The sequence below is a fragment of the Leucopleurus acutus genome, assembly GCF_964270905.1.
Source record: "Leucopleurus acutus genome assembly, chromosome: 10".
Lineage (NCBI taxonomy): Eukaryota > Metazoa > Chordata > Mammalia > Artiodactyla > Delphinidae > Leucopleurus > Leucopleurus acutus.
Window position 1 is genome coordinate 102,740,573 of NC_139153.1, and position 15,446 is coordinate 102,756,018.

The 15,446-nt window shown below is 44.0% G+C and overlaps 1 protein-coding gene across 1 annotated transcript; it reads left to right on the forward strand.

Moving 5' to 3' along the window:
• Positions 1 to 2,978: 2,978 nt before the first annotated feature.
• Positions 2,979 to 13,995, forward strand: FAM217A (family with sequence similarity 217 member A; the record flags this gene model as incomplete). Its single annotated transcript, XM_082848443.1, is given in 9 exon segments — positions 2,979 to 2,994; positions 5,181 to 5,349; positions 8,554 to 8,638; positions 9,438 to 9,512; positions 9,610 to 9,677; positions 12,026 to 12,099; positions 12,102 to 12,155; positions 12,158 to 13,176; positions 13,180 to 13,995. Coding segments are annotated over 9 exon segments (1,611 nt in total). The 3' UTR covers positions 13,231 to 13,995.
• Positions 13,996 to 15,446: the final 1,451 nt, after the last annotated feature.

A 15,446-nucleotide genomic window follows, 5' to 3' on the forward strand; every position in this document is an offset into this window, starting at 1 on the left:
AGCTGTAAATCAGTAGTTTTTGTATGCAGTTAAGTTGGTAAAAGTTTAAGACGGATCATCATGATTTTAGGATGTTATCTGTAACCCCCATGGCAACCACGGAGAAGATATCCATAGAGAACACCCGAAGAGAAATGACGAGGGAGTCAAAATGTGCCAACACAAAATATCAACTCAACTCAAAGGAAGGTAGTAATGGAGGAAATGAGGGACCGAAAGATGATGTAAGACATACGGGAAAGAAGATGGCAAAAGTAAGTGCTTCCCCATTGATAATTAAATGTATTAAACTCTCCAATCAGCACAGATTGACAGAAAGGATTAAAAAATCAAGGTTCAACTATATGCTGCCTGTAAGAGTCTCACTTTAGATCTAGCGACATGCATAAGTTAAAAGTGAAAGGACGAAAAAAAGATATTCCATACAAATAGTAACCAAAAGAGAGGAGGATGGCTCTTATTTTAGACAAAATAGACTCAAAAGCTGTTATAAGATACGGACATAATATCATGATAAAAGGGTCAAGACAGCAAGAAGATATAACAATTATAAACATTTACACACTAATATTAGAACTCCAATATATATAAGGAAACTGACAGAATTGAAAGGAGAAACAGCCTACAATAATAGTAGGAGACTTCAATACCCCACTTTCAATAGTGGATAGAAAATCAGACAGAAGGTCAATAAGGAAATAGAGAACTTGGACAACACCATAGATCCCTTGGACCTAACCGATGTGTACAGAACACTCCACCCAACTACAACAGAATACACATTTTTCTCAAGTGCACATGGAACATTAACCAGGAAAGATCATATGTTTGGCCACAGAACAAGTGTTAATAAATTTTTTTTTTTTTTTTGCGGTACGCAGGCCTCTCACTGCTGTGGCCTCTCCCGTTGTGGAGCACAGGCTCCGGACGCGCAGGCTCAGCGGCCATGGCTCACGGGCCCAGCAGCTCCGCGACACGTGGGATCTTCCCGGACCGGGACACGAACCCATGTACCCCGCATCGGCAGGTGGACTCTCAACCACTGCGCCACCAGGGAAGCCCTAAATTTAAAAAGAGTAAAATCATATATCTTCTTCTAATTACAATGGAATTAAACTAGAAATCAACAGCAGAAGGAAAACTGGAAAATCCACAAATATACGGCAATTAAACAACACACCTTTAAACCGCCAATGAGTCAAAGGGGAAATTAGAATATATCGTGAAACAAATGAAATAAAAACACAACATACCAAAACTTGTGGGATAAAGTCAAATCAGTGCTAAGTGGAAATTTTATAGCTGTACGTGCTTACGTTTAAAAGAAGAAATCTTGTAGACTAGGTGTAAAGCCGAAGTTCTGCCACTCACATGATATCATCCTAGGTCCTGGTCATGCTTGGGGTGGGCTGGTGCTTCCCAACTCATGCAGCATAAAAGCCCTACAGCTCGGTGGTTGGGTCCCTAAGAATCCCTCCTCTCCAGCCCTGCTAGGTCTCTGCACACTGACCTGGAATGCGATGGCCCGTGGGGAACCCACGCACCTGCTCCAGTCTCCATGAGTTTTCTCCCAATGAGGGCTCCTGCAGACACGGGGAGGTGTGCAAACGGGACTCATGTGCTTTTATACAGAGCAATGCTTGTTTTCACACCCACCGTATATGCCAAAGACAACATTAAGTCATTTTTTAGCTTTTTAAGGCATAAAGAGGGTTTGTGGTCACCCTATCCATCTCTAAATATGCCTGCATAGGACAAAAATTAGGCACCTACCTGACAACTATGGTTGACACTGGAGGCTCCTTTGTGTTTTTATTCCACAAATGGCATTTCTTCCACCCCTGATTTGCATTGTTGTTGACTTTTCTTCTCCACAGGGGCATACTGCTTGGTTTGGGGGTCAGATTAATCTCCTTGGGAAATCGATGTCTTTCTAAGATCCTTTCTAAGCCAGAGAATTCAGAATTCTCACCTAGTAGTAGAACAATCATTAATACAATTCAATGTTCCTTTCCATCTTTGCACAGCAAAGATGCCATTAATTTGAGAAAGACTGTTTGTGCCACTTAATTGCTATTGAGGTCTCTGCCATTTCTTCATTCCAAAAATATCAGTGAGCAACATTTAGACCGTAGCCTGGTTCTAGACATCTAATAGATGCACAGCAAGAAATGAGTGAATGAACGAACAAAGCAGGTGTGCTCGTACTACCACAGGTACTGAAGGTCATTGGTGTAATCTCTGCATGATTCTCAAACGAATGGTAAGTAACTGGACTACTATTTTTATCTTCAGCGATATTAACCACACTCTGCATTGACATCACATCCACTGCTTCACACTGACCTCAGTTGGCCCCTAACCAAATCGCCCTTCCGTAGTGACCCAAAGAGCTTGTGCCAGGATGTAATCCAGTACTCTACTTCCTTCCTTCATTAAAACCATCTTCTCCAAAAAGAAGGAAGGAAGGGAGGGAAGGAGAAAGAGGAAGACAGAGAGAAGGAGATAGGAAGGGAAGGAGAAGGGGAGTCAGTTGAACCATGCAGGGTGTTTAGTGACATAGCTGAGTTATCTTGTAGTGTAAGCTTGTTATCTCTTTGCCAACTGGTGACAATTTGAGAAGCGAAAGCCAGTTTGCAGGCTGTGCTATGAGCATCTCTGCAATCCATTTGGGTGCATAGAAAATAAGCTGTTACACATCTACCGTAGGAAGAGGAGCTGAGTCTCAGAGAGACTCAGGGGGACCCTGCATTGGATTAGGAATTAGATCAGTGCTTGTCCGGCCCCCATTATTTCTCAGGCTGAATCCCTGAAGGTCCCTCCTAGGTAGGGTAATTGACAGAGACCTAAGGGACAAAGAATTGGCTCAAGGGACCATAGATTGGCATTCGGACTAAATGGTTTAATGACTTGATGAATAGATTGATCCTTAGAGGCCAGAAAAACCACTCCAAGTGAGTCAAGGGCAGGCCTGGAGTATGGAGCTCCTGCCCAGTGGGTGAAGGCCAGGGCTCTTGGTAGCAGTTTATTAGCTCAGTGACCACACAGCTGGGCCGCCCAGCAGCTCCCACAGGCTTGCCCGAACAATAGGAAGAGCATAGGGTTTGCTTTGGTTGTCAGAACTTCACATCTAATGAAATGGACAGCAGTCTACACGGCAGGAACACTACCAGTTGCTAAAGATGTATCAATATTCGTGCCTACACTGGGAGGCTAAGAGAACAAACTCTAAATCAACATTTAACTGGAATATCACTGGGAGATCAAAACCCAATTCTCCAACCTCACATAAATGCTCACTGTATTTTCGATTTTAAAATTGCATTTTAGTTACAAAAATTAAAGACACACGAAAATATTTCCACTGGAATAAATAAAATCAAACAACTTAAAGAAGTATACATAGTGTAAAAAATTAATGAACAGAAGCCTCAGTTAAATAGAGCCGAGGGACCAGCAGGGGGAGCTCTCACCCCTGCATTCAGAGCTGAGCCCAACCAGAAAGAAGAAAGATGCCCTTCTTTCCTGCTAGGACTCAACCACAGACTCCTTGTTTACTGTTTTTGTTGCCCTCCTAACTTCTTTTCCCCTCTATAAGATGTTATCCTTCCCATGCCACGTGGAGACTTGCCGGTGGTTCACCAAGGTTGCAGACCCCAAATTGCGGTTCTCTTCTGATCCTGAATAAACCCGTCTTTGCTGGAGAAATACCAGGCGGCCCTTTTGGTTCAAGTCAACAGCAAAGGGAACATCTTCCTCCCTCCCATCTCTATCCTTCCTCAGAGGTAGGCACCACCTTGAATTTGCTGTGTCTCCTTCTGGAACTCTTTTCTATGCATTTATATACATATTTGCGTTTACAAATACATAGTCGTCTTTTGGCAAAAATGGAATCATTGTTCCTTATTCTGCAGCTTATTAAAACTCTGTAGTGTGTTTTACAGATATTTTAATGTCAACTTTCTTTTTTTTTTTTTTGCGGTACCCGGGCCTCTCACTGTTGTGGCCTCTCCCGTTGCGGAGCACAGGCTCCGGACGCGCAGGCTCAGCGGCCATGGCTCACGGGCCCAGCTGCTCCGCGGCATGTGGGATCTCCCGGACCGGGGCACGAACCCGTGTCCCCTGCATCGGCAGGCGGACTCTCAACCACTGCGCCACCAGGGAAGCCCCCTGCTTCATCTTTTTAGCCTTGCCACCAGCATCAGCCTTCTTGGCTGCAGGTTTTTTCTCCTTAGTATCTGGCTTCTCAGCCTTTTCACCCGCCATCTTGCAAGATGGAACAGAGCCCAGCACAGTTTTAAAGTGACGGGGATACAGCAGTGAACGAGACGCGCAGGGCCCCTGCCCTCATGGAGTCATATTCTGCTGGGAAGAGACAGACAACAAAGAAGCGAACAAGATGGTGAGGAGCCCAGGGAAGAAAGAAAGATGGGGGTCCTGAAATGCAGTAGAGTGCATGCGAAGGGCTTCTTTATTTTTGTGTGTGTGTTTTACCCACATAATTTTATTTCAAATATTTATAAATTTGAAGAGCACTGCTTAAGGGCTTCTTTAAAGTGGAGTCAGGGAAGGCTTTCCTGAGAGGAAAATGGAAATGGGGGACACACTTAGGGGCTGGGGGTGGAGGCGGGAGTCAGAGATCTGAGAAACCCTTGAAATGGTGGTGAGCATCTGGTGCACCTGCATTTTTCTCCGAGGATCCCTCCCCCCAGATATTAAGAACCAGTGCATTCAGCTGCTTAATGAGGCTTTAGGGGGTTGAGTCCAGAGCTGGGTGTTACACGCACAGAATGCATTAGTACCACCCCCATTTCTGGCTCAAATGTCAGTGCTTTGTCGTATAATCGAATCTGGACTCATGAGGACCCGCCCAGAGGCGGGCTTGCGCTCAGCTGGGACACCTTCCTGCTCTCACGTCAGTTATGGGGACACTGCATGTTGGCAGCGTGGACAGCACTGGACACACAGCCCGGCCTGGTGGCGCGGGGGCGGAATCGGGATCAGGGTCGTGGCCCGGCGTAGTCAGGGCCGGGGGCGGGGGCGAGGTTGGTCTCAAGGTCGGGGACAGGGCCGGAGTCTAGGGTCCGGGTACGGCGAGGGGGAGGGGGCGGGGCCAGGGGCGGGGGGTCAGGGGACGGGCTAGGGGCGGGGCCGTGGGTGGGGTCGAGGTCGGGGGTCAGGGGTCGGGGTCGCGGCCCCGCCGGCCGCGTTCCGGCTGCGTGCTGCCCTGTGTCCTCTCTGCAGGCGGGCCGAGTCAGAGGCTGTGCACGCGGAGCGGCCGGGGCCTCGGGGCGGCAGCGCCCGCGGAGACGCCGCCGTGGACGAGCCGGTGGCCAGCGGCGCCAAGCGGTAAGAGGCGGCCCGGCCCGCACCTGCGGGACGCCCACCCCCCGGCCCCGCCCCGGGTCCCCGTCACAGAGGCCGGGCCGCGCACTCACCCCGCACACCCCGCGGCGCCGCATCCCCAGCGCCCGCGCGCGCCTCCCTCCCGGTCCTTCCGCCCGGGCGCGGCGCAGGTGGATCGGTTCTTACTGATGCAGAGCGTCCCTGAGCTGCGTCTCTGCGTCTTCAGGACCCACCCTTCCTCTAGGGGACAAACAGTTGTAAACGACTAGGAAAGACACTGAGTACCGCGGTGGCTTCAGTTTGTGGTTTTTTTGCAGATACCCATGCCCTAAGCAATAACTTAATCCGTTTAAGCAACGCCTTAAAGATTGCTTCACTTGTATGACACTGTAGTTCTCGGAGACTTATGCCTTAAACAGGAGCGGGCCTTTTGGTACCTCTGAGGCATGTGGGAGTGTCGGCTGTGCCCGTGTGTAAGGTTAATCCTGCTTTCAAACGGAGCACCTGGCTTTAATCATTAAAAGCAGAGTTCGTGACCCTGTGTTTTAATTCCAGATAATTCACCATACTTTTTCTAATTTGTGTTTTATCGTCCTGTCTGAAAATATCTCCCTTCTCACTTCAGACCTTCACTTCCTCCTCTTCTGTCATTTAGACCTTCCTCCTTGCTTTTTCTGTGCCCCCGTATTTGTCTGATCGCCTCTGGCTTCCAGTTAATTTCCTGTGGCTACCCCGCCTCGCCCCACAGGCCCTCTCTCCCGCGTTCTGAGCTCCTTTGCATGCGGAGCCCAAGTTCACGCGCTCTTTGAAATCAGCCTCGTGCCGTACCCTCAGCGTGCCTGTCCCACACCTGTGCAGGGTTATGAGGAAACAGAGAAGCGGGACGGGGGGGAAGAAATGGTGAGGACAGCGGCCCCAGGCTGCGCGCGTCCGTCTCCCGAGAGGTACGGCAGCTGCCCGGGAAGCAGCGTCGGGGGATACCGAATGGAAATTTTTCTTTTTCTTTTTTTTTTTATTTTAAATTTTTATCCTATATTAGAGTATAGTTGGTTAACAATGTTGTGTTCGTTTCAGGTTAGTTTCAGCAAAGTGATTCAGTTATACATAAACATCTATTCTGTTTCAAATTCTTTTCCCATTTAGGTTATTACTGAGTGTTGAGTAGAGTTCCCTGAAAATTTTTATGTCTTTTAACAAAGGAAAAGCTAACCAGCTTCTTTGTAAATCTCCAAACATTTCTTTTTTTAAAAAATATATTTATTTATTTATTTATTTTTGGCTGCGTTGGGTCTTCGTTGCTGCGCGCGGGCTTCCTCTAGTTGTGGCGATGGGGGGCTGCTCTTCGTTGCGGTGCGCGGGCTTCTCATTGCGGTGGCTTCTCTTGTTGCGGAGCACGGGCTCTAGGCGCTCAGGCTTCAGTAGTTGTGGCACACGGGCTCAGTAGTTGTGGCATACGGGTTCAGTAGTTGTGGCACATGGGCTTAGTTGCTCCGTGGCATGTGGGCTCTTCCCGGCCCAGGGCTCGAACCGTGTCCCCTGCATCGGCGGGTGGATTCTTAACCACTGCGCCACCAGGGAAGTCCTCCAAGCATTTCTAATTGCAGTTGGATTTGGTGAAACATGCCACCTTGAACCGTCGGGCAATGCTCACCTTTTAAATTTTCTCACACGTGTTTTGTGAAAAATATTGGTAAGGCAGGTGGATATCAAATAGTAGAACCGATGCCCACCCTGTAGGCAGTTTGCAGTCTGGCTGACTTCATGGACTACTGACAGCCTTCCTTTCTGGCTGACGAATTTGGTTACTTTTATTCTATGACCTCAACAGCATGGTTTTCATCACCTCCCCTTTATCATGTTAAGGTAAGGCTATTTCTCTCACAGGTTATTTTGTACCTTAGGGAACCAGGATTACAGAGCTGAGAGAAGCTTGAGAATCTGTCAGGAGGCTTTAAAAATACAAATATCTGGGGCTTCCCTGGTGCCGCAGTGGTTGAGAGTCCGCCTGCCGATGCAGGGGACACGGGTTCGTGCCCCGGTCCGGGAAGATCCCACATGCCGCGGAGCGGCTGGGCCCGTGAGCCATGGCCACTGAGCCTGCACATCCGGAGCCTGTGCTCCGCAACGGGAGAGGCCACAACAGTGAGAGGCCCGCGTACGGCAAAAAAACAAAACACAAATATCTGGCCTCATCTTACTGAATCAGAATCTGTGTCATTTTCTTCAACTATTATTTTTAAAGAGCTCCCTTGGCGATTCTCAAGCAGAGACTAGATCCAATGCATGTTATCTCAGAGAGCAGAGAATTTTATTAATTTTATTTTTCATGAAAACCTCCAGAGAAAGATAATCTGCAGCCCACATTGCAATGTTCAGCTCTCCTTCCTGTCGAGAGAGAACTTCCCTGTGGATCAATTAAATCCTCATCCTGGACTTAAGCTTATTTGTCCTTGTTTCTCCTTAGTGCAGAGATAATACCTAGTACTACCTGCTTGGAGTTTGGTTTGCAAAGGATTTTCTCATTTGAGATTTAAAAAAAAAAAAAACTGAGTTCATCCCTCAAAGATCACTTTTTAAAATTAACTGTTCACCTCTTCACTTTCCAGGATAAATGATCACATCCCTCTCCCGCACGCACCCCACGCTTCTCCCGCATACCACTCAGCACAGTGTCTGGAACATAAATCCTCAATAGATATTGTACCTGTCCTTATTCATTTTTTGCCTTAAAAAATATTTCCTAAGTGTTTCTCAGCATCTGGAGTCTAGAATGAGAGGTGGGCTGGTCAGTGTTGAGTATGTGAGAATCTTGTTCGGTTGATGGAAAGACTTCTATACTCTTTCAGGTCTGATGCTCAGACATATGAACTCTGGTGACTGTGCCATTGTGACCTGGACATTTCACCATACTTTTTAAATCACAAGTTTTGAAAACTGGTGTGCCATTATTTTAACAAAATGTGAATGAAATCATAAATTCTTATAAAAGCCTTTCATTTCCTAAGAGGTGTTATCCAGCTGATGATAGTTAGATGAGAACATTGCCCACTCCTCACAAATGCTGAGTGTCCTTTATAGGAGGGAGGGGGCCGGTCATGGAACTTTGTGCCTTTTGTTATATTTTAACCAAGGGACTTGTAAAATTATGTATTTGAGCTTTTAAATTTTTCTTACATTAAGTGTATCCTAAAACAAATATTGTTTTAGAACTTATCTCACTGGAATTTGGATACAGAAGTACCCGTTCCTGAAAATAAAAACCTCCCACCTGGAAGGGATGGTGCCACAGGTGGTAAGAAATCCTCGATGTGTCTATTTATATTTATAAATATATGAAAATTTATATTCTAATTTATAATATGAACAACCACTCATATTAAAGGGGGCTTGTTTTGAATATCACCAGTTTTATGTACCTATTAATTGTCTTTTTTTTCATACACATTCTTTCAGACAAAATGAACAAGGTAAGGATAGGTATTTGGTTTTAAGTAATTCACAAAACATTATTTTAACATTACCATGTATGCTCCTTAAATAAAATTTCTTTCCTCAAAGTTAAACTTTAAAATTTTATTTCTATAGAGTTCTTCAAACAAGTCAAAGCCTTTATTTACTATTTTACAACGCTGCAAATTGGTCATTAAATATCTTACTATATTACTTTTTTTCAACATAACAGTGTTATAAATGGAAATTAACATTGTAGCGAAGATAATGCTTTCCAGTCACTGCCAAAAGGGAAGTGGTCTCAGCCCTTAAGATATCTTGAAGCAGCTGAAATGGTTATATTTTGTTTTGAAGTAGTGAAAAAAATTAATCTTTCATTTACTTTTTTTGATCAAAAATAAAACAGTTAATAAAATACAGTCTTAATGATAGTCAAGGCTTATTAGTTAACACTGTTTAGTTGATGTTTATAAACAGATTATACTAATTCCTACTGAGGTCAGTAAAAGCCGTTTATATGGATATGAGGGAGTATTATAGGACTTTACTATATACTGCTTGGTTAGAACAAGAACTATGCATTCTTAGAACAAGAGTCGGGAACAGAGATGTCATGTGTTTAAAAGTCTGCTGCTTTATAGAACCAGTTGGAAATTCCAGTAGAGCAACTCATGCTGGAACTTACTTTGTCAGAGCATGCTCCCAAAAGAACACAGGTAGGGTTTTATTCATCACACTCTGAAAGTATTATTTTTTTTTAAAAAGGCATGCAGTTACTGACTAAAATGTTGTCCGTAGTTTTCCTGTTCTTAGAATAGTAAACAAGGGATATTCCAGGTACGGAGTTATCCTCTCAACAAAGGAAGTGCTACGGAGAACAGGTGAGAGAATATTTCTGTTTGTAAAAACCCCTAAATGACTGAAGTAAATCCAAGTACAGATGAGTTAACTGCTCAGCTGAAGTACGAGGCCAAAAAACAAACAGAAGGAAAAAAGTATTGTGTGCAAGTAGTGGGAAGTTATAGCGACGCTCCCTAAAATAGGACATGGCTGGCAGACAGCACAGTATGTGGTGAAGAGGTGACTGGGCCTTTACCAGGAGGGTCTAGATGGAGAGAGTTTGGACTTCCCGTTCGAGTGAAAAGGAACCGTAATAGGAAAGTAATAATTCACGTGCCAGGAATGATTTTCGTTCCTTACGCGTATTAACGCATTTAACCCTCAGGACAGTCCTGCAAGGGAGGTGCTGTTGTCATTGTCCCTGTTTTACGGGTGAGGACATGGAAGCAGGTGACAGGTACCAGATGGTTGGACCAGAATGTGAAGGCTTGGTTCACGCTCTCACACCCCCTTCCCTGCTTCAGTCCCTTCCTGGGATCTGAATTCTTACTCTTTGCTCTTAAACTTTGGTGTGCGTGAGAACCAGCTAGAAGGCTTCTTCAAAACGCAGGTTACTGTTATTGGGAAATTAACGTGTATGGAGCACCGCCGAAATTAACATGTACCGAGCACCGCCAGGTGTTGCTTTTACATAGCGTATTATTTAATGGGGACGCCGAGTTGCGTTCCTCTCTTCTGTCAACACAGTTTTAACAACCGTGTGGCTCCCTTGACGGCCGCTGTCTCTTCAGCTGAGGATTCTCCCCTGTGTGGCTCGGGACACAGCTCACCTAGCGCTAGCATTGAGGGGAGAACCAAGAGGCGCGAAGGGGACTGTAGTGACTCATGTCCTGGGATGTGGGTGGTGATGGGGGAAGGAAGCCTGCTTTAAGAGAAGGAACTCAAAGGAAGAGGTCAAGTGACGTGAGAGGACGTAAATGAGTCGGCAGAGCGCAGGAGTTGGAGATGTGAACGTGGGACCGAATGCCAGGGTTTAATCCCAGCTCCACCACCTACGAGATGAGCGACCTCAGCCAGTCTGGGCCTCAGTTCCCTCATCTGTCAAAGGTAGAGAATGAAACTGCCGACCTCGTGGGGCTGTTGTGAGGACTAAACAGAATCACGCGTTTGGGGGGTGTTCGTGATTGATACTGGGGAGGCCTGGGGATGGTGCAGAGTTGGAAGCTACTGAGAGGTTTCTCCTCAATATGCTGTCAACAAGGAAAGGAAAAAAGTCACCATAGCTTTCATTTAGTGTTTAACAATTTGCAAAGTACATTCATATAATTGTCTGCTTCTTAGAGCACCTCCAGGGTGGATGTTATAATTTCCATTTCGCTCGTTGGTGGCAAAGCGGTTCAAGCTTAGGTCTTCCACATCCAGATTCCATGCTTTTTGTTTTTAACTGTGCTACATGGATTGTGTCTGTTATCAATTATAGATTTAAGGTGATTTTCCTGTGATTTTTCAGAGGCAAGTCAGTAAAGCTGTAGTATTTACTAGCTAAATAAATAAATTTTTATTATTTTCTGTACTTTTCAAAATCCTTCAAGGCTGCTTTGTTGCCTTTAGTGTAAATTGGCTTTAAAAGCAGCAGGAAGATAATGGGGCTATAAGTATGTCAGTTAACACATCAGATCTTTCCATGGCAGTATTTCTAGTAAGCTTTAAACAAATACTAACTGTAAACTCAGTATTCTGTGGCCTGGCTTTTTTGCAGTTTTCATTTGAATATAATACCTAGAAGTATTAGTCCTAAAATAAAAGAGCACAATCAGATGAAAATTACAATAGACTCTCTCTGGGATCATTTTTGTTTGATAGACATTGGTTTGCTTCCTTTTTTGATAGAATAATTTTTTAAAAACCACAGTGGCTAAAGTAGAAGCCCTTCTTAAGTAACCTAGCTACCTTCTTCGAGAGTTTCCTTTTATCTAATTCTCGGTAAATAAACATTTCACTATAATTTCAATTGGAGTTGGATAGCCTCCTTTTCAGACATCATAGTTGAACGTACAATATATCATAGGCAAATAGCTATAATTAGACACTTTCAGCCTAGTGGCCATTCATAGCCAGTTAGCCATTTGTAGGTATAATGATCTAGTCACCTGTGCATGTACAAAGGGATGCCCAGTTACTGTTTTAATCTGTACTTTAAAAAATGTATATAGCTGTATATAATTAGAGCATATTTGAAAATTAACATGTTTCTGTTATAGATAGATACACATATGCCATTGGGAACCAAACATTAGCTAGTCTTCGATAAGGTTTCTTATTCATTATCATTTTAATAGCATTTTAATTCTAGACAACCAACCATTCATTAAATAAATCATTTTTTAAGGGATTTCAAAAAATCTTCAGTGGGAACTGGCTGTAATGTGACCAGTAATCGCATAAGGCTCTTCGCTGTGAACCACTCACAAGTGCTTCAGTGGACAAGCCAGTTGGCTCCTGCCCTGCCCTGCAGGCAGTCACTGCTGGCCTTATGCTGCTGGAGACTTTTTTAAGGACAGAAATGAGCCTCATACTAATTTATGCTCAACTCTAGGAAACAACAGTGGCGAACTTTTAACTGCGCCAAATTGGAATCTGAAGTATGGAAGCAGCAGTGTGGAAGAAAATTTAACAGATGAAAGTGATTTATTAGAAAATGAAAAAGCAAACGATACTTTACTCAGCTATTTTAAAAAGATGGACCTGAACTTAAAGCCAGAAACAATAGAAAATGTAGAAGACTCTTTCACAGAAGAACCAAGTGAAGTATTTCCATATCCTGATTTTCTTCCCCCTCCTTTCAATACCCTGGACTTGCACAAATTAGCCATCTCAAAATCTGAAAATTGGAAGATGACAGTGGAGCCTCTAGACAGCTCTCTGGAACATTTGGTAGCTCGTTTACTGGACTTAGAGAGATTGCAGCGCATGACTATTCAAAGAGAACGGCCGAGACTGCAGACTTCCTTCTGTGCTCCCTTAGCCACCGAACAGCCCTCTTCCTCCAAAGCTGTACCCAGAATGAGACAGCCCAGACCTTCCGACTCTGGGGGTCTTCAGACAACTTGTGTAGAGAAAAGTCACGAGGAGAGGAAAACCAATTCTGGTTCTTGCAAGCTTGAATACAATGCTCCCAAGTGGAATTGCAGCCGTGCTGGGAAGTACAAGTGGAATTCTAGACCAGCTCTGAAAACCTCACCCACCACAAAACAGGTGATTGCAGCTTACGACGACTTTAAGAACTCCAAGGTCTCTATTTTAAACCCACGCGGAGAACTGTCAGCCGAGCCTGCTCCTGCCGAGACAGCTCGGGTGCTGGTCAAAATGCTCTCAACCAGATGTCTGCCACCAAAGTCTCCTACACCAGTCTCACCTATACCTCTGTCTTTTCCTGAAAATCAGAGGGAAGAAATTAAGGCACCACCAAGGACCGGAAAGAAACTTTACCGAAAAGACATGGTACCGAACAGACCATTCTGTATTCAGAAGCTAAGCTGTTAATCACCTTCATTGATAGCTAAGGATAAGTGCTCACCCATCGACCAAAAATAACTTTTCTTTCCTGCATCTCAACATGAGCAAGTCTATTCCAAGAAGCCTGGCAAAAATATGGTTCCTCATTCCGAGGTACAGGTGTTTTACACACACACACACACAATTCCTGAATGTGCTGTGGAGTGGAACTTGTGACAGTCGCAGCTGAGATGTCTACATATAAACCAGGGGCTTCCCTGATGACATATTTGAGTCTCTTACATGTTATGTTTCAAAGGAATGTTTCACTTGGAAAACCGTTCTATTCAAGATGGTTCTTTTGTTGTGATTGTTTCCCAGTGTGATTCCATCATCAATAAATGGCATAATAGACTTATCGCTGGTACAATTATTCTTTTATTCTGTTCTATTAAACAACCATAAGAGTCTGATTTTTTTTTCTTTTTTTAATTGGAGTTGATTTACAGTGTTGTGTTAGTCTCAGGTGCACAGGAAAGTGATTCAGTTATACATATATATGTATATATTTTTTCAGATTCTTTTCCATTATTACAAGATATTGAATATAGTTCCCTGTGCTATACATTAGGTTTTTGTTGTGTATCTGTTTTATATATAGTAGTGTGTATCTGTTAATCCCAAACTCCTAATTTATCCCTTCCCCTTTGGTAAACCGTAAGTTTGTTTTCTGTGTTTGTGAGTCTGTTTATGTTTTGCAAATAAGTTCATTTGCATCATTTTTTAAGATTCCACATATAAGTAACATCATGTAGTATTTGTCTCTCTCAGTGATTTTTTTTTTCTCCACTGGTACCCTTTCTTCTTCCCATCTCGACAAATCTCGACAAATCTCCTTTGTCTGTCATTTTGAGCTAAACTTTGGGTATTTGCTTGGCCATTAAAAGCTAAGGAAGTTGCTGTTTTGTTAAATTAACATACAAGATCCTCTAGGTCCTCCCATGAATCCTTAGAAACTTTCCCTTCCCCAGGCCCTTTGTCATATACAGGAAAGCAAGATCATGTCCCTTTGGGGCCTAGCTACAGGTTCAGGCTTGAAACAACCCGCTTCCCTCAGATCTAATAGTTTTAGGATATTGAAGATACCCACAGAGCCTCGGTTCTGTCCACAGAGCAGCCCAAATCTCTCAGTTCATGGGATTTTTCCCCAAGGCTCTTTGTTGCTGGAAGTGTTAACCTTGGTTAGATAAAGCTCAGACAGCCAGAGCTTACCTCATTAACCGGTGAAAAAGGGAAACTATGCATTGACACACTTCACTGTACGTAAGAGTCAGGGAAACAAAAAAGGAGAGTCCTGGTTTCTCCCGGAGGCCTACGGAAACAGAATCTTTGGGAGTCGGGCCCCGGGATCCACTTTGCAGAAGAAGGCATCCCAGGTGATCTTATTGCAGGTGGTTCTTGGAACGACATACTTGAAAAACACTGTAAAGGGGAAAACCCGATGTAACACGCATGGATCAGAGTTTGGATATTTTGGGGGGTAGTGGGCTTTGGTTTTGGTGGATGGTGAGTGAGTTCAAATCAGTTTTTATTTAACGTTAAAAAACACACACACATGATTAAAACTTCAAACATTACCAAAAGGGAAAGGCTTCTTCCTACCCCCAAACTCCTCCCCGGCACTAAGGCAGTCAGTATTAAGCTTCTGTATATCATCCCCCTAAATAAGATGGAATATTCGAGTTAGGGATGGGTGAGATGATTTAAGGGACAATTGAAATAAATGTTGAAGAGGCAACTTGTTTGAAACAAGAGGTAGCTTGTTTCCTCTATTCTATCGTTAGGAAAAGAACAAGGCTCAAATAGTATTTAGAGGCAGGGGTCAGAGTATGCTTAGCTTTTAGGTTAATTTCAAAGAACGTTCTGGAACCTCATCAACAGCAGTAACAAATAAACTTAGTTGTTCAGGATCCCTTATTATAATAGACTTTTACCTAAATCTCATATAATTAGCGTCTTTAGCCAAATGGCGTAACATCCCATTCACAGACTGTAATACAGACATGGACTTGTACTTTCACTCAGTTCCAACCTGCAATGACCTTCCTCGTTTCCTCCACCAGCTCTCTTTACTCCTGCCTACAATTCTGAGTCCTGAACCTTACGTACCAGCCCTTTGTATCCATTCTCATTTTCTTCTTTCTTTACGTGTTTCGATTTTTAGCCCCTCACCTATAGAGCTGGAATGAGCTAATTTTTCCTTGTAATCCCTTCAGGAAGGGACATGCATTTTGTCCACTGCTGCAGCCCGGTCA